This window comes from Typopeltis vanoorti, chromosome 11, assembly GCF_054136105.1.
Source record: "Typopeltis vanoorti isolate ZY-2024b chromosome 11, IOZ_Tvanoo_1.0, whole genome shotgun sequence".
NCBI lineage: Eukaryota > Metazoa > Arthropoda > Arachnida > Uropygi > Thelyphonidae > Typopeltis > Typopeltis vanoorti.
This window is the reverse complement of record NC_143559.1, coordinates 87,734,931-87,759,652: the sequence shown is the minus strand read 5'-3', so window position 1 is coordinate 87,759,652 and position 24,722 is coordinate 87,734,931. Positions and strand designations below refer to the sequence as shown.

The following is a 24,722-nucleotide window of genomic DNA, read 5'->3' as shown; positions in this document are numbered from 1 at the left end:
CTATAAGGCCTTATTATCCAAATCTTCTTATTTTATGACCCCTGTGCTATTAGAGTACTCGAGGGCCATGGGGTCTTTTCATTTCTGGCCTTACAACTATGCCCTCTCTATAAACCTTACTGTAATTCTTCTATAATCTACTCTTTCCCCCTTCAACATACCCTATTCCTCCTATGGGTTTAAATTCTGAAGAAGGCTAGTTCGGAAGCCTTAAGGTAGCAGCCCTACCACTGAACTATTCCATCATCAGGCTAGTCCCCTGACATGGAGAACATAATTCTACTATTACGTTGACAGAAAAAGATAATTGGATTGAATCTATAGGAAACGACCCTGGAATAGAAAAGGTAAAACAAAAATCGAAATGACAAAATATAATACACATAGCAAACTGGAATGTAAGAGGAATAGCATATAAAGAAATGGAATTAGACCAATTATTAAATGAAAGAAATTTTAAAATAGCAGTAATAACTGAAACAAAAAAGAAATTAAAAGGAACCATGAGAACTGAAAATTTTAATGTGATATACAGTGGAGTTTACAGAGACCAAAGAGCACAAGCAGGAGTCTTGATTTGGATTCATAACTCCCTTTCAAAACAGTTTAAACATTATAAATTATGGAATGAAAGAATAATAGAAGCTAGAATAAAAATAGATAGAGGCTATTTAACAATAATTGGTTTATATGCCCCAGAAGAGGGAAGAGAACAAGATAATATTGATTTTTATAATCAGCTACAAAACATATATAATAAAATAAATAAAAATAATTACATAATTTTAGCAGAAGACTTAAATGCAAGATTGGAAACACGAAAATTAATAATAATATAGGAATACATGGAGAACATACTCTAAACAGGAATGGTAAAAAATTGATTGACTTTGTAGTTTATAATAACCTAAAAATAATGAATTCCTTCTATAAACATAAAGACATACATAAATATACTTGGGCAGCAAGAGGATGGAAATCAATATTAGATTACTTTATACTAAATGAAAAGATATCAAAATTTTCACTAGATGTTAGAGTTCACAGAGGATATGAAATATGCAGTGACCACTTCCTTGTTAAAATAAAATTAAGATTACCACCTAAATGGCTACAAGTAACAAGAACAGAAAGAAAGATTGAAACATTTGTTTATAAAACTAGACTATTGAATGACACAAATGTACAATGGCTATATGAACAAAGAATTAACCAATATCTAGACAAAATGAAGAAATAGAAATAGAATGGTTTAATATAAAAACGATACTAAATGCAGCAGCAAATGAAAGCTTAGGAAAGACCATAAAATTCAATAAAAGGAAAAAACTGAAGATCTGGGATGATACAATGAAAGAAATAATCAAAAAGAAAAAAGAAGCCTATCACAAATGGTTAAGCAGTAAAAGATTTGAAGATGAAATAGAATATAAAAGAATAAGACCCATAGCTAAAAGAGAAGTCAGAAAAAGACATAGAGAATCATGGAACAAATTTGTTTCTAATTTAGAACATGATTTATATAAAATAAGACCCAATGTATATAAAATTTTGAAACACTTAAATGCAGATACCCAAGAAAACATAAAATTAAACACTGAATTGAAATTAGAAGAATTTCTAAATTACTACACAAAATTGTGGACAGACAAATATTTAAAAAAAGACAACTGGCAAACAATTAATGAAAATGAAAAGGAAATAACTAAAGAAGAATTAGAAATCAGCCTACAAGAAATGGAAAATCACCTGGAGAAGATAAACTAGGTTCAGAACTATATAAATATGCAGGAACTAGATTCAAAGAAAGACTCTTATTATTTTTAAATAAAATTTATTCAACTGGTATCCCCCCCCCAATAGAATGGAAAAAAGCAGTTGTGATTCCTATCTTTAAAAAAGGTAATAGAGATGACCCTAAAAACTATAGAGGTATCAGTATACTAAATTCCTGTTACAATATATATAGCAGAATCTTAAATAGCAAACTAATGAAATATTCCGAAAACTTTATTTTAGAAGTACAGAATGGATTTAGAAAAGGACGATCATGTATAGACCCGGCCTTTTGCCTAAAATTAGTAATAGAGAAAAGAAGAGAATACAATTTACAAACTCAAAGTCAAGTAAATTTACAATTTACTTGACTTTGAAAAAGCATTTGACAAAGTTAAAAGAAACATATTATTTAACATATTAAAAGAAAGACAAATACCAAATAATATCCTAAAAGCTATCACAAGTATATATGAAAATAATCAAATACAAATAAGATTAAATCACGAGCTATCATATACGAGAGAGATAAACCAAGGGATCCGACAGGGATGTCCCCCTCTCAGCAACTCTTTTAATATCTACTTAAATGAAATAATAATAAAATGGAATAAAAATTTACATCAAGGAATTAAACTTTCTCCTACAGTAAACTTAAACACTCTCCTCTTTGCCGACGACCAAATAATAATTACAAATTCTGAAGATAAACTACAGAAAGCTATTTTAGATCTAAATGAGATATCCAAAGATTATGGTATGATAATATCAACAGAAAAAAATCAAAAACTATGGCCTTTAAAGGGCAAGAACTAAAATAGTAATAGATAACAAGATCTTAGAACAGGTGAATTCATTTAACTACCTAGGATGTACGATCACATATGAAAATGAAAAAGATATAAATGTAAAAATTGCAAAATATTTAAAAATAACAAGTGTAATTAACTCTATATTTAAACCAAACCTAGTTCAAAAACAAACCAGACTAAAAGTATACAATACATTAGCCCTATCTTAATGTATGGAAGCGAAATCTGGACAATAAAACAAAAAGACAAAGATTAACAACAGCAGAAATTAAGTTTATGAGAAAAACTGCAAAGTATACTCTATTTGATCACAAAAGAAATGAAGAAATTATGAAAGAATTAAGCCAAGAACCAGTAATAGAAAAAATTAAAAAATATAAACATATGGATGGAACATCCATTTATGTTCATATTTTTTCATGTTTTTATGTTTCATATTTATGTTCATGTTTACGTTCAAAGAATGAAAACAGAAAGATTACCAAAAGAACCCTTAAAGTACAAGCCATTAGGAAAAAGAAAACCAGGATGTCCTCTTAAACGATTCAATCATGACTTCTAAAGCCGGAACAGGCCATGCTAGGCCTAAATCCTTGATATGCATGATGATGAATAATTTGCAATTAAAGTTTAATCATCATCTATAATCTATATGATATAATACACATTTTACTAAAATTATAAAAAATACAATAAACTTGACATTGTTCTGTCTCACATTTAAAAATATAAGAAATGTCTTGAGTCTCAAGCTGTTTTTCTCAAGACAAGAAACATGCAAAAATTTCCTCGGGAGTTTCTCCTGGGAATTTTTAAGACAGAAACTCTACTTTCTGTCATGTTAATCTTGGTAAACATATCGCTAAGGTGAAAATTGTGTCCTACCATGCCAGGATAGAGATGAATTGAGGAGGGCATTGATAGCAAATGAATCAATATGTAGAAGGAATGATGTAGGGTTTGTGGACCTATGGTCTGAGTTTGACAGAAAAAAAGGATTTGTGTAATGCTGACAGTCTGTACTTGAATGGTTTTGGTATCAGGTTTCGAGAGAGAGAGTCTTTGTTCACCAAGAGTGCTGAAGCACAAAGTCGGGATAACTTAAGCAGTTAGGGTGGATGCAGGCAAGTGTGTGTGTGTGTGTATGACCCAAAAAAAAAAAAAAATGCAGAACCTGGTCTCTCAAGCAACAATATTGAATAGAGTAGTTAATTCAGGAAGTCTCCATATACTAATGCCAGAAATATCAGAAATGCCAGAAGAGGAAGGAGTTTCTGGCATTGGTTAGTGCAACCTTTTCAAAAGTTATAGGCATCAGTGAGAATTGCTTAACAGTAGATGATGCCTGAAATTACTTCAGGCGCAAACTTGGTTTGCTTACACTTGGATAAAGGATTAATGCCAAGAATATAATTTCTTGGCATCTTTAATTTATAGTAGATGATGCAGTTACAGGGATAGAATGTGAAGGGTTTAGTATTTTCAGGAAGGATAGGGAAAATAGGATTCTGGCAGGTACTGCTGATGATAGTAGATAAATTGCAGCCAAAAATTAAGAGACAGATGGAAGTGTGGCTACTCTTTTGAAACATTCTGGTGCAGGATTGAAACCAATAAGAGAAAATATTTAGTTGGTTGCTTATATATGACAGAGGTTGTAGGAATGATCAGGAAGACATGCATCAGCAGATTAGTATGATGAGTGTAGGTCAAGTAATTATTATTTATGCCCTCCCCCCAGTAATTATGAAGATATAGTCTGGAAGGAAGAAAGATCACGTGGCAGAATGGAAATGGAATTTATTATTATTGTTATTATTTACAGCATCTCCATCGAGTCCGGAGACACATCACAGGAGATCCAAACCTTATAGATCTACTGAGAGATAATTACTTTTAGCAGCATATGATGGAAGTTACTCAGGGTAGGAGAGTATTGTATCTAGTTATAGGATCAGAATAGCTATCCATAACCAAGGTGGCCACATTGCCTTCAATTGGGAAAGGTGACCATTTGATCTTGATTTGGGAGGTAACAAAACATGTGGAAATTCCAGTTAAGAAGGGATATATGTGGAACTACAAAGCAGGTGATTATGACATGCTTAGGGTTAGCATGTCATAATTCAAGGCATAGAAATCTGCAAGGGAAAGATGCTCATAGTGCATAGGAGATAATCGAGGGATCTGGAAGAAGTAATATCACACTGTATATCCAAAGTCAGGAGAGTAAATCAGCTAGAAGTTAGATGGATGAGTAGTATCATTAAGCATGAGCTTAAAGAAAGAAAGAAATTGTTGTGAAGGGTATATGAGGAGAAAGGCGACCAGCATGGTAAGGGAGGCAAAATCAGATCACAAGAAGAAACTACCCGAGCAGGGTAAAGATTATCATTCATGTGATTTCCTGCTGTGACATGTTACAGGGACTAGTGTGGGGACAGAGGTGGATGAATTAGAGGTTCTTAGGATATTGCAGAATCTCAATGTAAGTACAACTGTGGGATTAGGCAGGATGTCAGCTCACATTTTATGAGAAGGTGCAAGGGAACTTGCAGTGCCTCGGACCAGGTTCTTTAATTGAAGTCTCGGCTCTGGCAGAGTTCCAAGGAACATTGCAGAAAGAAGGCAAAATAATTTCTTTGCATATAGGAGGCTCTAAGACTGCAGTAGCAAATAGACCAATCAGTATCTCAGGAGTGGTGGTAAAAGTACTGTAAAAACTAGTCAAAAAGAATTCAGGAATGGGTGGATAAGAGTATGATACTCTATCAGGGGGCAGCATGGCTTTGTGAAGGGTCAATCATGCTTTAGTAATTTACTAACTTTTATAATAGACTGACAGCTGAGTTGGATAATGGGAATGACCACACCATGATTCTGCTGGATTTCACAAAGGCATTTGACAAAATACCAAATGGAACTCTGTTACACAAATTAGAGCAAATAGGGATGAATACGACAGTGGTTTTATAGATATGAGGGTGGCTGATAAATACCAAAAAGTACCTTGGAGGAGCAGAATGAAGGTGACTGTTTAATTTGTACATAAATGATACAGGAAAAAATTGAAGGGGGTGGATATTCAAATGTTTGCTGATGATGCAAAATTGGATAGGGGTAATAGTTAATCAAGGCAATGTGAAAGATGATGTAAATAAACTGTCATTATGGACAAAAGATAATAGGTGTCAGTTTAATGTGAAGAAATGCAAAGGTATGCATTTTGGGATAAATAGATTACAAGCTGTGTACTACATTGATGAAACTAGGGATTTGGAAGTGGTAGTAGATAGAGAGTTAAAGTTTAGAGGGCATATTGCTAAGGTTGCCAAGGTAGCTCATAGGATTACTGAGCTATTGAAGAACACACTAATAAATAGAAACAAGGATGTTGTTATTCCTCTTTGTATGCACATCTGGATTACTGTGTTCAGCTCTGATCACCTGGATTTTTCAGGGATCGGGAATTAGTAGAGAGGATCCAGAAGCGAGTGATCAAGATGGTGTGAGTGGATTTGTGCATTACAGGAGTGGGTTGACAAGCAAAAAAAGAGGGAATATGATAGTAACATAATTTAAGTTACATAAGGGGTTTTATAGAATACAGGAGAAGTCTTTTTGCACTTGGTTAAAGGGACAGAACAAGATTTCATCTCTGGAAGTTGAGTAAGAAAGTAGCTGGTAGGGGGGGTGTGGGGACTAGATTTTTTGCTTCAAGAGTGGTGAGTGAATGAATGAAATGGGTTGCTAGAGACAGTTATGAGTGCTTTGTCTGTAATGAGTTCAAGAAGAGGTATGATAAATACTGTGTGGATAGCTTGGATCTCCCATAATGAGTTCTTCAGACTCCATGGAGGTGCCCATACAATAATACTAATAGTAATGTTCATTCACATAATTTTCTTCAAATCACTATCAACAAATCATTTTCTGTTTTTGACATTCAAATTAGAATCAGAAATGCAGTAGGCATAATATATTGTCTCTTTAGTCATGTGGATATAAATTCTGCATAGATATTGAACTCTTGACCTTTGCTATTATTGTTTACAATTCCACAAATATCTGTAAGGGATAATTCTTAATTGATGTCACATCTTATTTGTGTATGTGCAGATGGGGACAGGAGAAATTAAAATTTTCTAATAGATAGGGAAGGGTTGGATATGTTCTGAATTGTGTTAAGTCACAAAAAAAGTTAAAGCATTTGATCAAACTTTTGAATGTTTACAGTTATAAAAGCAGTAGCATAAATATAAGTCCTAATAACAATAATAATAATAATAATAATAATTATTATTATTATCCCAAGATCTCACGGAGTTAAAGACTCATCTGGGAGGTCGTTTTATCACACACACATCTCATCATACCGAGCCTTAAACATACTCAAAATCCTTGCAGACACCACACTCTCAGGCAAGGCCTTCCAATCATTCACAACTCTACACAAAAAAAACCTGCCTCTCACACCCCTACTCACACCCTCTTTATACTGTTTCCAGGGATGACCTCTGGTTCTCCCCTGATCTCCCACTATTCTCTGTAGAACTTCTCCACCATTGATCTTATAACAACCCCTTACCAACTTGTAGGTCTCTATGATATCTCCCCTCTTCCTTCTCTCCACCAGACTCTGCAAATTACATCTTCTCAATCTTTCATCATACTCGACATTCCAGAGGTCAGAAACTACTTTAGTCAGTCGGCTTTGGACCCTTTCCAACATCGCTTCGTCCTTCTAAAAACCTGGTGACCAAATCTGGGCACAATAGTCCATGTGTGGCCTAATCAAAGCCTTATACAACGGAACAAGAATCTCCCTACTTCTACACGTCAGTGTGCTCTGCATCATTCCCAGAAGTCTTCACAATTTTAGCGATGTGACCCCTAAATTTTAGATCCTTATCCACTATCACTCCCAGATCTCTTATTTCCTCTACTTCCAACAATATATTCTTACCAAGCATAAATTCTGCATCCCATCTTTGTTTTCCAAATTTTAAAACCTTACATTTTGCAACATTGAACTTACATCCCCATTTGCTTGCCCAATCAATCAATTTATTCAAGTCTTCTTGCAAGGCCACAATATCTTCACTACTCTTTATGGTTCGTCCCAACTTTGCATCATCTGCAAATAACTGAATGTCTCCATCCAAATCTTCGCCAATATCATTAATATACAAGTTAAATAGTAATGGCCCTAAAACAGACCCCTGAGGCACTCCACTAGTGACTTTCCTTTTCCTGGATATCGCACCCCCATACACAACTTATTGATACCTATCAGATAGCCAGTCTCCAATTCAATGCACTAATCTAATATCTAACCCCATCTTCTCTAGTTTCACTGTCAACTTATCATGAGGTACTCTATCAAAAGCTTTTGCGAAATCCAAGTATATTACTGTGTATCCTTCTCCTCTGTCCAAGGAAGCAGTCACTTTATTGTAATAAGTAAGTAGATTACTAAAACATGACCTCCCTTTAGCAAATCCATGCTGTCCATCAAAGATTATACCATTGTTGTCAACCCAACTCTAGATCCTAGTTCTCGCAAGCTTTTCCAACAACTTAACCACAAAACCTGACACACAGATAGGCCTATAGTTTGATGCTTGAGTTCGATCACCTCCTTTATGAAGTGGCACAATCTTGTCCTCCTTCCACTCCTTAGGAACTTGACCAAGTGCAAGACTCGTATTAAAAAAATATGTCAAGGCAGGTGTCAACTCTCTGGCACTTTCCTTCAGAATATGCAGTGATATATTATCAAGTCTCACAGCCTTATTTACATCTAGTTTACTCAACTCCCTAAACGCCTCTTGCTCACTTACAGTCAGTCTCTCCACCCCATCATCAACTGCTCTCAATCTCTCCACAAAGTCACATTCACAAGATTGAAAGATCTTTATGAACTGCTCTTTAAGTATCTCCACCACACATTCTGCAACAGCTGTCTTTATACCATTTTCTCCAATCAATGTCATCCTTCCATAATCATTCTTTCTTTTGCTGGCTACATATCGAAAGAACTCCCTAGGATTCTTTTTGGCTTCATTAGCTAACTGCTGTTTATACCTTTCTTTAGCTACTCTCATCAACCAAGTCACCCTCCTTGCCTGGTCTTTGTAGACCTCATGAAATTGGTTATTTCTACTTCTCTTATGCTGCCTCCACAATGCCCTTTTTCTCTGTATCGCATGCTTGATCTCTTTATTCATCCATCTCACACCTACCTTATTTAATCTTCTCACCCTTGGAATACATTTAGACATTACATCTGCTAGATAGTTTTTGAAAATCCCCCAAGCTGCATTGATCTCTTTTCCAGCTAACTCCTCATTCCATGCTACACCCGCAAGCTGTCTCCTGAGTTCTTCATAATCACCCCCCTTGTAGTTCCACTTAATCATTTAAAAATTTTGAAACATTTTTGAATACAGGCAGAATCCAATAACATCAGAGTTCTAAATAACCAACAGTTTGTTTTAACTGAAGGGAAGAATTCAAGAGTGATATGTAGTGGTCTAAAGTATCTTGAGTTTGTAGTATATCTGCATGTTGCCACTGTGTCCTTATGTTCCTGTCTAAGTCCTGCACTTGCTTATGTGGAGTAATTATATGGAAACATCAAATACTGATACAGCGTCTGCTAAAAAGACAATGTGGAGAAAGAAATCCCAATTACTCATTACATCTAAATAAATTTCTCATTTTAACTTTTCATTTACCTTTATAATATTTTTATTGTAAATAAACACACTTAGCTTGTTCAATATCTTCTTCTTCTTCCTAACATGGAATATAGGCCATGTGGCCTGTTCTGGTCTCATGCCATCTCTTTCTTGGTCTTCCGATTCTTCTTTTTCCACTTATTTTGTATCTGTATAATATTTTTGGTAGTCTGCTGTTGTCCATTCGATTTAAATGTTCTAGCCATTTTTGTTTATACTGTCTTATGTAGTAATTAATTGGTTTGATTTTTAGGGATTGTAAGATTTCTTCATTTGTTTTGTGGTCCCACTTGGTATATCCAGCTGTTTTTCTGAGGAACTTCATTTCTGCTGTTTGAATTCGTTTTTCATCTTTCCTTTTCATGGTCCATGTTTCGCTTCCGTATAGTAGAGTTGGTTTTGACAAGACATTATATAGTCTGATTCTAGTGTGGTTTTGTACCAGGGATGACTTAAATATACTGTTTATTATGCCATTTACTTTGACAAAGTTTGATATTTTAGTGTCTATGTCTTTTTCTTCTTCGTATGATAGATCACATCCCAAGTATCTGAAAGTGTTTACTTGTTCTAGTATTTTATTATCTATCACTATTTTACTTCTTATTGGGTTTTCTCCTTTGAATGCCATTATTTTTGTTTTTTCTTTGGATATTGTCATATTATATTGCTTTGAGATATCATTTAATGATTTTAATGATCTTTGTAAGTCATCTTTTGATGTAGCTAATACTATTTGATCATCTGCAAATAGTAGTGTATCTATCTTCATTTGCGGGGTCATTTGTATACCAAATGGGTTATGCTGTTTCCAGATTGTTAATATTTTATTTATATATATATTGAAAAGCAGAGGTGAGAGGGTACATCCTTGTCGTACTCCTCTTGATATATCTTTCCATTCTGAGGTGTGTTCTAATTTAACTGCTATTTTATTTCCTGTATATATTTCTTGAATAGATTGTAAAAGTTGGTTTGGTATGTTTAAATTGGTTAATATTTTAAACAATTTTTGTCGACTAATTTTGTCAAAAGCTTTTTCATAATCAATAAACGCCACATGTGTTTCTTTTTGAAATTCTCTTCTCTTTTCTATTAATAATTTTAAAGTAAAAATTGGATCTATGCAGGATCAGCCTTTTCGGAAGCCATTCTTCCTTTTCGGAAGCCATTCTTCTAGTAATTTGTTTTCTACAATGCTGCTTAGTTTCTCTTTTAATATTCCTGCATATATTTTATATCCTGTATTCAGCAGGCTAATTCCCCTATAATTATTGCAATTGTCTTTATTTCCTTTTTTATAGATTGGGATGACCAGTGCTTTTTTCCAAGAGTTAGGGGTTTTTCCGGACATCCAAACCATATTAAAAAATATGGTTTGGATGTCCGGATATCCAAACCATATTTTCCAAACCATATTATTATTATTATTAAACAAGACCTCATGGAGTCAAAGACTCATCTAGGAGGTCCTTTTATCTCACACACACCTCATCATACCGGGTCTTAAACACATTCAAACTCCTTGCAGACACCACACTCTCAGGCAAGGCATTCCAATCATTCACAACTCTGCACGAAAAAAACCTGCCTCTCACTCCCCTACTCACACCCTCTTTATACAGTTTCCAGGGATGACCTCCGGTTCTCTCCTGATCTCCCACTATTCGCTGTAGAACTTCTCAACCATTGATCCTATAGCAACCCCTTACCAACTTGTAGGTCTCTATCATATCTCCCCTCTTCCTTCTCTCCACTAGTCTCTGCAAATTACATCTTTTCAATCTTTCCTCATACTCGACATTCCAGAGGTCAGAAACTACCTTAGTCAGTCGCCTTTGGACCCTTTCCAACATCTCTTCATCCTTCTGAAAACCAGGTGACCAAATCTGGGCACAATAGTCCATGTGTGGCCTAATCAAAGCCTTATACAATGGAACAAGAATCTCCCTACTTCTACACGTCAGTGTCCTCCTCATCATTCCCAGAAGTCTTTGTGTTGTCTTCACAATTTTGGCGATGTGACCCCTAAATTTTAGATCCTTATCCACTATCACTCCCAGATCTCTTATTTCCTCTACTTCCAACAATATATTCTTACCAAGCATAAATTCTGCATCCCATCTTTGTTTTCCAAATTTTAAAACCTTACATTTTGCAACATTGAACTCATATCCCCATTTGCTTGCCCAATCAATCAATTTATTCAAGTCTTCTTGCAAGGCCACAACATCTTCACTACTCTTTATGGTTCGTCCCAACTTTGCATCATCTGCAAACAACTGAATATCTCCATCAAAATCTTCGCCAATATCATTAATATACAAGTTAAATAGTAATGGCCCTAAAACAGATCCCTGAGGCACTCCACTAGTGACTTTCCTTTTCCTGGATATTGCACCCCCATACACAACTTGTTGATACCTATCAGATAGCCAGTCTCCAATCCAATGCACTAATCTAATATCCAACCCCATCTGCTCTAGTTTGACTGTCAACTTATCATGAGGCACTCTATCAAAAGCTTTTGCGAAATCCAAGTATATTACTGTGTATCCTTCTCCTCTGTCCAAGGAAGCAGTCACTTTATTGTAATAAGTAAGTAGATTACTAAAACACGACCTCCCTTTAGCAAATCCATGCTGTCCATCAAAGATTATACCATTGTTGTCAACCCAACTCTGGATTCTAGTTCTCACAAGCTTCTCCAACAACTTAACCACAACACCCGACACACAGATAGGCCTATAGTTTGATGCTTGAGTTCGATCACCTCCTTTATGAAGTGGCACAATCTTGCCCTCCTTCCACTCTTTAGGGACTTGAACAAGTGCAAGACTCGTATTAAAAAAATATGTCAAGGCAGGTGTCAACTCTCTGGCACATTCCTTCAGAATACGCGGTGATATATTATCAAGTCCCACAGCCTTATTTACATCTAGTTTACTCAACTCCCTAAACGCCTCTTGCTCACTTACAGTCAGTCTCTCCTCCCCATCATCAACTGCTCTTAATCTCTCCATGAAGTCACATTCACAAGATTGAAAGATCTTTATGAACTGCTCATTAAGTATCTCCACCACACATTCTGCAACAGCTGTCTTTATACCATTTCCTCCAATCAATGTCATCCTTCCATAATCATTCTTTCTTTTGCTGGCTACATATCGAAAGAACTCCCTAGGATTCTTTTTAGCTTCATTAGCTAACTGCTGTTCATACCTCTCTTTAGCTACTCTCACCAACCAAGTCACTCTCCTTGCCTGGTCTTTGTAGAACTCATGAAATTGGTTACTTCCACTTCTCTTATGCTGCCTCCACAATGCCCTTTTTCTCTGTATCGCATGCTTGATCTCTTTATTCATCCATCTCACACCTACCTTATTTAATCTTCTCACCCTTGGAATACATTTAGACATTACATCTGCTAGATAGTTTTTGAAAATCCCCCAAGCTGCATTGATCTCTTTTCCAGCTAACTCCTCATTCCATGCTACACCTGCAAGCTGTCTCCTGAGCTCTTCATAATCACCCCCCTTGTAGTTCCACATATACCCTTTTTTCACAGGGGTCCTTGCACTGCTGGCAACCACCCAAGTAATCACCTCATGGTCACTTTCACCAATTGGTGGATGATTTGATACCTCATTGATAATTACATCCTCCGATGAGATGACCAAATCCAAGACCCTTAATCCTCTTGTGCCCTCTGTTACATACTGTCTGAGGTAGTTATCCCTCAAAAACTCAAGAAACTCATTTTCTTTACTTCCAGTTGCTATCTCTTCATTCCAGTCTATATTGCCATAATTAAAATCACCCATAATGATCACCCTTTTCTTATTTGCTTGGCTTATTTGACTATACATTTCACTATCACCACCATCCACATTACCAGGTCTATAACAACATCCCACCAAGTATTTGATTCTATTCACCTCTATCTCACACCATACTGCCTCAAAACCACTGGCCCCATTTCCCTCTTGCATCTCTACCTTGTATGGACATAACTCTTTCTCTATCATCAATAGCACTCCCCCTCCCTTTTTACCCCTTCTATCCTCACGAAACACATCATACCTTTCCATCTCTATTCCTGTCAGGATGTCATCCTCATCTAACCATGTCTCACTTATTCCGACAATCTCTGGGTGCACAGACACAATTAGTGCAACCATTTCATCTGCCTTGTTTCTTATACTTCTAGCATTGGTATACAAACACAACAACTCATTTCTGGATCTACAGCTAGTTCCACTGATACCACTCACTCGATGTGATCTCTCCATGCTGGACTGGGGCCATTTCCCTTTCTGCTTCTTCATTTTAGAACCCTTTGCAATTCCATCTGTTTCCTTTTGATCCCTGATCATCCCATTACTTTCATGCCTACACATTCTCTCACCTCCTCTTGGAGCATCCACCTTTCTCACGCTGTGTATCCCTGTCCACCCTGAGCCTCCCCGTTTCCCTGCTCCTCTTGCACACCCATTCTCTCATTATCTATACTCATACCACTCACTTCCACATTCATTTCCACTCCTTCAATCTCTCCTGTCTTACTCTCCTGCTCTTCCACATCACTCCCCTCTCGATCTGATTCATTCTCTCTATTCACTTCTCTACCTTCCAGCAGCAGTCTCTCCAAGTGACTCACACCATAACCACTCAAATGCAGTCCATCGCTCCCATACAGCTCACTTCTTCCCTCAAACTCATTCCACACATTAACAAACTGTACTCCCATCTCCTCACACATTTCAGCCAGAATATCATTCATAATCCTTGCTCTCCGCCTCATTTCACCACAATCATACCTAGGCAACACACTGACCACCCTTCCTGTCACACTATTCTCCTTTATCTTTCCAAGCAGTCTCCTGACATTCATTTTGACATGCTCTTTGTTCTCTCTCAAATCATTTGTTCCAATTAATACAATTAACTCTTTTGCTCATTCCCGCCTCATGTTCAATGCCTCAATCACTCTACTCATTTTACCGCCTGGAAAACATACCTTGTGCATTTTATCCTCTAGCACACCTTTAATAATGGAGTCGCCATACAACGCCACTCGCTCATCTTTTGTTAACTCTTTCATGCCATCATGATTTATTTTAATAGTTTTGACCTGCATTCTCTTAATTTCATTCCGCATCCATTTCATTTCTTGCTTCATCCAATCCAATTCACCTTCTGAACCTCGCGACACATTCACTCTATCATTAAATCTTTCTAACTCTCGACCCTCTCTTCTCACTTTCCCTCTCATTCATCCTTCTTTGTTTCCGTACTTTCGGTCCAACATACGTCCAACTTTCACTGTCATTCTTCTCACTTTCACTCTCACATATCTTTCTTTGTTTCCGTACTTTCGGACTAACATGCGTCCAACTTTCGCTATCATTCTTCTCACTTTTACTGTCATTCATCTTTCTTTGGTTCAGTACTTTCGTTCCAACATGCGTCCAACTTTCGCCATCTGTCATTCTTTTTTCGCTATCATTCATTCTTTCGATTTTTTTTTACTTGCGGTTTCTGCACCACGCCATTTCTACTTTCATTCGTTCTCTCAATTTCGTTTCTTTCCGCCTCACTTTCGTCCCTTTTAACATCCGTTACGGTTGTCAAATCGCTCTTTTTCTTTTTTCCTGATTTTTTAACATTTTTTCGCCTGTCTTTCTCGCCATTCTCTTTCAAACGTGCACTCACGACACAATCGGTACTAGCACTTTCTGTCATCAACTTCATATTCGCATTCATCAATTCCTCGTTCAGGTCACATTTCGCACACACCCTTCTTCCATCCGCACTAAACATCCACAAATCATTTATGTAATCGAAGGAATACATATAACAGACCTCACACTTAACGAACCTACTGAAATCCAAATTAAAATCATGGAATGACAATGCAGCTGCCATTTTTTTTCTCTGCAGGTTACTAGGTCTAATATTAACGTTTTCGTATTTAGTTTAAGCAAGAAAAAAAAACCCCACACTACTAATATCGGTAGCGTACAACGTTTACAGCCGCTCTTACTTAAACAATTACGCATATATACTTAATTATTCCTAGTAAAACTTATCTGAATCAGGAGCTCTTCAAAGCACATTCGTAGCGCTTGACCCACTAGCGCCCCCTCTCCCAATGAATTCTTTCTTAATATTCTAAAATATTCTTTCTTAACTTTTGTCTGACATTGCTTCTATCTCTTTTGCACTCAGGCATTGTATCATTATCCAGGAAAAAGCCAATGTTGTGCTGTCTTACTTTTCCATCCAGTTCTTGCATGGATGATTTTGAATTTTTCTTCTACCATTCCATGTGCACAACTTTCAGTGCCTCCTTTGATTTTTTGCCTGAAATGATAAGAAGAATCTTGTCCAACCTGAATACCCAAAAGTCTTGGTCTTGATGGCATTTCACTGATTATTCTGAAGATTTCTACTCCAGAGTTGAGTTTTATTTCATGCTCTCCTATTCCACTGCTATGTTCTGCATTTTCAGAATAAACCTATATTAACTTATTCCTGAAAAAAATAAGTAGACAATTCATCATCAAATTACTGTCCCAGTTTCTCTCCCAAAATCCTTTCTAAGTAATGGAGAAAACCATTAACACTTCTATGCTACCTGTAACTTTTCAACCAGTTAAATGATTGTCAGCGAACAGGGGATCTTGTTGTTTGTGTTATCCATGTTTGGACAAATGCCAGAGAAAATTTTGGGGAATTTCAAGTGTTACTGTTGGTATCGCTAAGTCATTTAATCAGATTTGGAACACAAGCTCTCATTATCTGCTCTATCTCTCTCTCTCTCTTTTTTCTGCAACTTACATGTGCTGGTGGATAGATCTTTTCCATCAGCTGTGTAACTAATTCTTGGGTTTCACAAAGTTCTGCTCTTTCACCTATTCTGTTCCTTCTAGATATCAACAGCCTTCCTCAGTTGACTGCAGATCTAATCCAGAGTTTTTCTGATGACAATACACTACATTTCTCATTCTCATTTAATCAATGTTACATTACACATATCAACAAAAAACTCATTCTTTCTTGTAAGGTTACACAGTGATCAGCACTCATATTTACTAATTTAGGGACACAAAACACACGTGTTAAAATGATTATTTTACTAATTATTAATAAAATAACATTTGACGTTTCGATCCCTGTATTGAGGTCATCTTCATAAGGATACATGTGTATAGGGAACCAAGCTACATGCTCTTGCACTCTATACTGGTAAATTAAATCTACGCTGTTAATTAATCTTTTTTCTTAACCAAACCTCTAGCAATAATTAATTAAAATAAAATAAAATAAAAATTGAAAAAAAAAAAAATAAGTATATATGTGTATATAAAATTTAAAAAATAAAATAATAAAAAATAAAATAAAATATTTTTTTTTATAATTAATCATCATCATGCGCATCAAGGATTTAGGCCTAGCGTGGCCTGTTCCGGCCTTTGAAGTTATCGTTGAAGAGGGCGTCCTGGTTTTCTTTTTCCTAATGGCTTGTACTTTAAGGCTTGTGTTGGTAATCTTTCTGCTTTCATTCTTTGATTATGTTCCATCCATTTATGTTTGTTTTTTAATTTTTTCTATTACTGGTTCTTGGTTTAATTCTTTCATAATTTCTTCGTTTCTTTTGTGATCAAATAGGGTATACTTTGCAGTTTTTCTCATAAACTTCATTTCTGCTGTTATTAATCTTTGTTTGTCTTTTTATTTTATTGTCCAGATTTCGCTTCCATACATTAAGACTGGTAGGACTAATGTATTGTATACTTTTAGTCTGGTTTGTTTTTGAACTAGGTTTGGTTTAAATATTTTGCAATTTTTGCGTTTATATCTTTTTCATTTTCATATGTGATCATACATCCTAGGTAGTTAAATGAATTCACCTATTCTAAGATCTTGTTATCTATTACTATTTTAGTTCTTGCTGGATCTTGTCCTTTAAAGGCCATAGTTTTTGATTTTTTTACAATTAATAAATAAAAAACTACAATAAACTCTGCTAAAGTCCTCATGTGCTAAGATTCTTCTGAATTTGTGCAGTTCAGATTGTTATACTCTGATTTTCTTCAGGACTTGTACAGTTCAAGTTGCTATGGAATGTTAAGGGAAAAAGAAAAAACAAACTTCACCAAGTCTTCTTGTAGTGGGATTTTTCTTTGGCTTGTTCTGGTTGCTATAAAGGTTGCAGATGGGTCCTCCACATTCTTGGAATGGTTAGGCCATCATTTTTGTTCAGATTTGGGTTATGTTTGAGCATTTCACATGCTTCTTTGAATTTCCTCTCGAACCAGGTTTTGGTGCGCTGTAGGGACTTGGTATTATTATTATTACGGGCAACTCCAAGGAGTCCTTAGACTCATCGAGAGAGACCCTAACATCATGTCAAGAACAACTATTCAACATTCACATAGTATCTATCATACCTCACCTTGAACTCATTCACAGTCATAGCACCCACAACAGACTCTGGCAACTTATTCCACTCATTCACCACTCTCCAAGTAAAAAACCTAGCTCTAACACCCTTGCTCAATTTCCATGGATGGCCCCTAGTCCTTCCATAGACCTGCTATCATCTTGGTCACTCGCCTCTGGATCCTCTCCACCTCCTCCCCATCAAGAAGAAACCCTGTTGCCCAAATCTGGGCACAATAGTCAAGATGGGGTCTTATCAAGGCTCGATACAGAGGAACAATAACTTGCTTGTCTCTGCTCATCAATGTATTCTTCAGTAACCAAGTGATTTGATAAACTGATTTAGCCACTTTAGCAATGTACTCCCTAAACTTCAACTCCCTATCCACCAGCACTCCCTTATCCCTGGCCTCATCAATCTCCCGGAGTACACTTCCACCAATGTGGTATACTGCTGCTAATCTTTTCACCCCAAAATGCATTATCTTACATTTTGCCACATTAAATTGACATCCATTCTCCTTAGCCCAGTCCTTTAAACTATCCAAATCATCCTGCAAAATTTTGACATCATGTGCATTCACTATTGCCCTACCCAACTTTGCGTCATCAGCAAACAAATGAACAGTTCCTCTCAGATCCTTCCTATATCTTTAATGAACAAATTAAATAACAGTGATCCAAGAATAGAACCCTGCAGCCCATCACTAGTCACAGACTGTCTTTTGGACTCTAGACTCTACTCCTGAATAAACTACTCTCTGATATCCCTCCGTCAACCACCCTCCTATCCACTCACCAACCCTATATCCATCCCCATATGTTTCAGTTTACTGATTAGAATTCCATGTGGTATCCTGTCAAAGGCCTTGGCAAGGTTTAGTAGTATCACTGTAAACCCATTACCTCTATCCAGTTCAGCCGTCACTGTGTTATAAAATGTGAGCAAGTTACTGAGGCATGATCTACCCTTCACAAAACCATGTTGTCCCCCATACAATATCCCATTTTGATCTATCCAATCCTGTATTCTTTTCTTGACTAATTTCTCTAAGACCTTGACAATGATTCCTGATATGCTAATCGGTCGGTAATTTACAACAGCAGTCTTGGAACCACCTTTATGCAGTGGAACTATTTTCCCCTCTTTCCACCCCCTCAGGACTAACCCAGACCCGAGACTCAAATTAAACAAAATGGTCAATGGCACTGACAATTCTGTAGCCTCTTCACGTACAATATGAGCTGGTATACCATCCAATCCCATAGATGTAATCACATTGAGATTTTGTAATAGACTATTCACCTCCCCTTCATTCACCACATTTCCCATATAAGCTGTTGGTTCCTTCATTCCTGCAATATCACCACCTCGATGATATGCTCATGCAAAGTGCTCGCTCAGTAATTCCAGTATATCAACTGATTCAGTTACCTCCCCACCATTGGCATTCCTTAAAATCATTCTGCCGTATACATTTTTTCTTTTACTTGCATCATATTGAAAAAAACTGTTTGGGATTCTCTTTAGCTTGCATGGCTAATTCCCTTTCATAATCTGCTTTTGCTTTTCTTACCACACTCGTTACCCTTCTGGCCTGTGCTTTACACCATTTGTGTGCCTGCCGGTCACTTTTCTCCTTAAATTCCCTCCACAGTTGTTTCTTTTTTCTTTTTTTTTTTTCAGCTCAAGCTTAATGGTATTATTCATCCATTTAACCCCTACTTGATTTACTGTTCGGACTCTAGGTATACAATCAGCCATTACCTCCTGCAAACACTCCTTAACCACCTCCCACGTACTGTCAACATCCAGCCCTTGCAGTTTTACATGCCATGGCACTGAACCAAGCAATCTCCTAAGCTTGTCATACTTACCAGCCCGGTAATTCCACGTAACCTGTCTTAATTGAAAATTCCCCACATTTAGCCACCTCCCCAGGTCAAGACTCTATGATCACTCTCACCAGTTGGTGGCAACGTGGTCACATTCATTACAGTCAAATTCTCAGATGCAATTACTAGGTCAAGCACTCTCGAACCCCATTACATGTAAGCCTCATCAGCAGACCTTCAGTCCAACGGCCAAGAGCACCTACTTAGCCCACTAGGGGGCACCATCAGGACTTTTAGGAGAACAATAGCGTCATCACTTCATTCTCATTTACTGTATTGTAGTGCCTACCTGCACGTGCCTTTTTTTGTAAGTTCCTTTTGAAGATGGCAACGTGACATTGCCGAAATATCGGAAATATTTATTAAAGTGTAATTTAATTTATATTCGTATCTACGTTGTCAGTTCCTTAAGTGATTTGGTAATAATTTCAACACGTGTGTTTTGTGTCTCTAAATTAGTAAATATGAACAAAAAACCCAGAATATGAACTTCTGCAACCTTAAGTTTTCATCTACAAACCATTCTTTAGTGGAGATTCTGATAATTTCATTAATTTTGATGCTAGTGAAATACTGTTACTTAATACTGTTTTACTACTAGCAAAAAATAAATAAATAAAATAAAATAAAATATGCACCCTTTTCTTCCAGTCTTGCTTTTGATAACACCCAAATCAGCAGACAAAATGAGGTTTCTTTTCTCAGAATAATTCTGACCTTCAATTTTTCTTGGCATAAAAATATTATAGATATCATCTTCTCAACATCCAAGAAATTAGTTTTTCGCTTTCTCTGAAAGTATTACTTTATTTCAGAGAAGAGATTAAGTCTATATAAATTGCAGATCTGTCCAACTATTGGATACTATTCTCATATATTAGGCAGTAACCCTAAAAACTCCTTCTTCTTTCAGAAGAGAGCAACTCTCTTCTCTATAAAAGAGGCTGATTAATGAAGCATCTTTTACCATTTTGCTCCTCTCTCTTTCACACAGCCTTTCAGTTTCTGCCTCCCCCCCGTATATATTTCTGTAGTCATTGTTATCATTGGCATCAGTAATTCCTCATCCTTTTCTTAATCCGTTCTAAATCTAAAATACTTGCCACAGTTATTCAGCACTCTTTCTTTCATCTTTGAACTCGCAGGACAAATTTTTGTTTTTATTTTTTTCTTCTGCTAATGTCTTTTGCAGTGGTCTCATCTCTATGTATTTCCTAAATAATGTAATTATTCCAATAATTACATTATTTAGGAAATACATAATCTTCCTATCTACAATTTTCCTCTAAATCAGTCTGTTACTTGTCAAGACTCCAACATTATCAGATCTTATATTTCTATCATCTAAGGCACTCTTTGTACCGTATCAATCCACCTATATCTTGGTCTTCCTCTGGGTCGTTTTGCTGCCATTCTGGCAGAGAACACTTGTTTTGTTAATCTTTCTTCGCCCATTCTGTTTTTAAGTGACCATACCACCTGAGATTAGCTCTGCTAACGCATTCCTGGATGTTGACAATGTCAAGTTCTTTCCTAATATCCTCGTTTTTAATATGATATTGCCATTGATGCCATCTGTTCACACCTATAATCTTTCTCAGGACTCTCATATCTACAGTCTCTAGTCTGATTATCACTAGTCCCTCCAACTGTTACATGACAAAGTTCTAAAAACTTTCCTAAACAAAAAGTTAAGTTCTGACCCATTGTCATTTCATCAAACAGCAATATTGATACAGGGCTTGTTAAATTATTGAAGTAAGTAAAGGAGTAGTATAAAGTGTTACTGATATTAAAATTAAACCCTTTATCATTCTTATGAGTGTTTCAGTTTTTTACAATATTGCCATATTTCAATAATCGTATATCTCGTTTTGTGAAAACTTATATTTAAGATTCATATATAATATGAATAATATTGCATTTCATTAAAAAGTTAACATGAATATAATTCTAAATATATGCTGCATCTGTGTATATTGTCTATTTAGTTTCTGGTATGGATAGCAAATTTATATTTGTAGGGGTTTCCTCTTAGTGAAAGCTCATACTAATATGATGTGATATTTTATTTTTAATTCATTGATAATCAAAAGATATTTTTTCTAGCAGAATGACTGATCCAGACAACACAGAAGTTAACAAGCAATTTCTAAATCATGTAGGTAAACTATAAATTCAAAATTTTGTAATTTGGTATAATGTTTGTATTTAAGATGACTCCTACTTTGGTTCTCATATACAAGTGTAGCTAGAATGTACAGTATCTGCATTTTTCTATTTAAACCTTTTTTTTATCCAATCATTCTGAATTCCTCAAATGTAAAATTATTATTTACATTTAAATATATGAATTTGACTAATCAGGTGTCTTGTTGAATCATTATTATTTTGAATGCTCCTCCTGGGATTCCAAGGACTCTTCAAGGGATGGCCATTTAAATACCCATACTTAAATACCTAGTATATTTCTTTTTTGAACATATTTACAGAAGACACATATCTAAGAGTATCCAATTCCACACACACACACACACACACACTCACTACATGCCATGAGAAGAACCTGGACTTCATGTTTCCTAATCACATCTCTAGACAGTTTCCAGGATCACTGTAAGTTCTACCTCTACCACTCGTAAGCTACAAAATCTCACTTGTGTCTATACTATAAGATCCCTTTACTAACCACGTATTCTCCTCTGCTTTGGAGATGTGATAGAACCATATTCCATCAATCTGTCCTCACATGGACAAGTTCATAGGCCAATTATCATGTTCATTACTGGATTCTGAATCTTTTCAACTGTCTTCCATCTCCTTGGAATCTAGGCAACTATAGACTGGTCATCTGTGGTCACCTAGAGGAGTCTATAGACTCCCCCCTTTATAGACTCAGCAGCACCAAGCATCATTTCTGATATATATTGGTCAGCGACTCATCAATCTATGTTACAAGTTTATTTTACAGACCCATCCTTTTGAGTTTGTATAAGAACTGCTATGGCAGAATCCTGTGAGATGCCTTCAAAAAAATCCAGAAGTGTTGTCATATATCCATTTCCCTTGTCCAACTCTGTTGTAGAACATAAACAGATTGCTGAAGCAAGACTTACCTTTGACAGAACAGTTCTGTCTTCAAAGAGGATTCTAGTGTTGGTTGCGTCCCACCTTTGGATTCAATTCCTAGCCGACATTTCCTAGTACCTTGATGACCACACCAGAAATTCTAATTGGTCTATAATTTGTTGCATTACTCATTAGAAATCTTGCACGCAGGGCCATCATTGGGGTATATGCTGTTCTTAGGCATGCACTATTTTGCTGTCCTTAAATTCAAGGAAATATATTTTAAAAACTCACTGTTTTTATGTTGAGATACAATTTATTTTAATATTTTAAAGCATGATATAAAAAGTTTTATGTTAAGAATATCAACACATTGGCTATTCATAACTGTATTTTTTAAGGAAATTACAATGTAGACTAATATTAACAAAAATAAACTTAATTAATACTTCCAATATTTCAACAAAGTCAAACTGCCATCATCAGGGAACAATATATAATAAGATATGCACATGCAGGCGCATTCAAAGAAAAGCCTCATGTTTATATTTGCTGCAAAGGAGTAAAGTAGCTTTCTTTTAGTGTATTCTATGGCAGATGTCCGAAGCATGGTCAACAAGTCACTAAGTAATGAAAATGAAGCATGTCAACTGAGAATAGGCCTTGAGTCCTAAATAGTATCCTCTAGTGGGCTAAATTGAGCGCGATGGGGCTGAAGTACAGAGGATGTGAGCTTCCCAAATTTGGGTCAGTTTTATGCAACCAAGTTTGTCGAGGTTAGGTTAAAGGTTTAAGGAAAAGTCTTTCGTATTTATATTTGCTGTGATGGAGTCAAGTGGCTTTCTTCTGTCATATCTATGGTTGGTGTCCAAAACATGGTCTGCAAGTCCTCACTGGTTGTAGGTATGAAAACAGGCATAATCCTTATGTTCAGCAACTCTGATTCCACTAAAGACCAGCCACAGGCTAGGGATGTGACTGGTCTTTGGTGAATGGATAAGGGATACTAATTTTTTATATGGTCTGTAAGTAGTTGAAAAGTTGTAGTTTTTTAAGATTTGCTTATGACGATTTTGTGAAGGTAGTCAAATTCAGTGGAAAGGGCACTGTTATCTGAACTGATTAATTTAGTCCTGTTATATAAAGTTTTAATAATTCCATACTGTTGAGAGAGAGAGTTGTGTGTGTGTGGGGGGGGGGGGGGGGGCAATGTGAAGGTTTTTTGTAGATAGAGAATGCCAGGAATCCATTAGGCTGGCATGTAATTAAATTACGAAGGAAAGGCTGTTGTTATTTTCTTTTTCTAATGTGAACTGGATCTTGGGATTTTGATTGCTTAGGGGTGTTAAAAATATGTTGGGAGCATCCAGACCATGTGGTCAAACGGAGAACACATCATTCAACAAAGCATAGCCAAATAGCAGGTCTATATGGGACAGAGTTTAGAGCTTTCCTCTTCACATGTTTCCATGAAGAAATTAGCTGGGGTTGGGGTGGGGAAGAAAGCAGAGAGCCCACGGCTGTCCCCCCTCTATTTCTCTGTAGAATTTTCCTTGCCAAACAAAATAGCCAGAATTTATAGTGAACTTAAACAAGGCTGAAACATCAGGAGGAAATTACGTTGGAATAAGAAATATCCTATGTCCCACTCAAAGACACTCCTCGAAGTGTCTTTGAGTGGGACATAGGTCAAGACATTGAAACTGACCATAGTCAGAATGTTGGAGTGTGAGTTTTTTATATTGGCTTTAAAATAGGCCGAGGTTTTTTATGTGTGAACGAGTGTTGTCAGTATATTGTGAGAGCACTTTAGCTAAATGTTTGGCTAATTTGTATGTGAGTGAATCAGTGGCATCTTACAATTGGACGAAATGGCACATTCTATTTATGAATTTTAGGTTGTCTGTATATATGGGGGGATCTAGAATTATATGGTTTTAGTTTATTAGTAAATTCAATAGGCCAGGAGGTGATCTTT

At 36.2% G+C, this 24,722-nt stretch overlaps 1 protein-coding gene across 2 annotated transcripts in view; it reads left to right on the top strand.

The window, feature by feature from the left end:
- LOC150101832 (uncharacterized) overlaps positions 1 to 24,722 on the top strand; it is a 572,233-nt gene that overhangs the window by 518,222 nt on the left and 29,289 nt on the right. Inside the window, exon 24 of one of the 2 annotated variants that reach the window (XM_090400015.1) lies at positions 21,788 to 21,836. In XM_090400015.1, the coding sequence (XP_090256141.1) occupies positions 21,788 to 21,836 (49 nt within the window). Of the gene's footprint in view, positions 1 to 21,784; positions 21,837 to 24,722 lie in introns of both variants that reach the window. The other variant, XM_090400014.1, reaches the window with a different exon arrangement.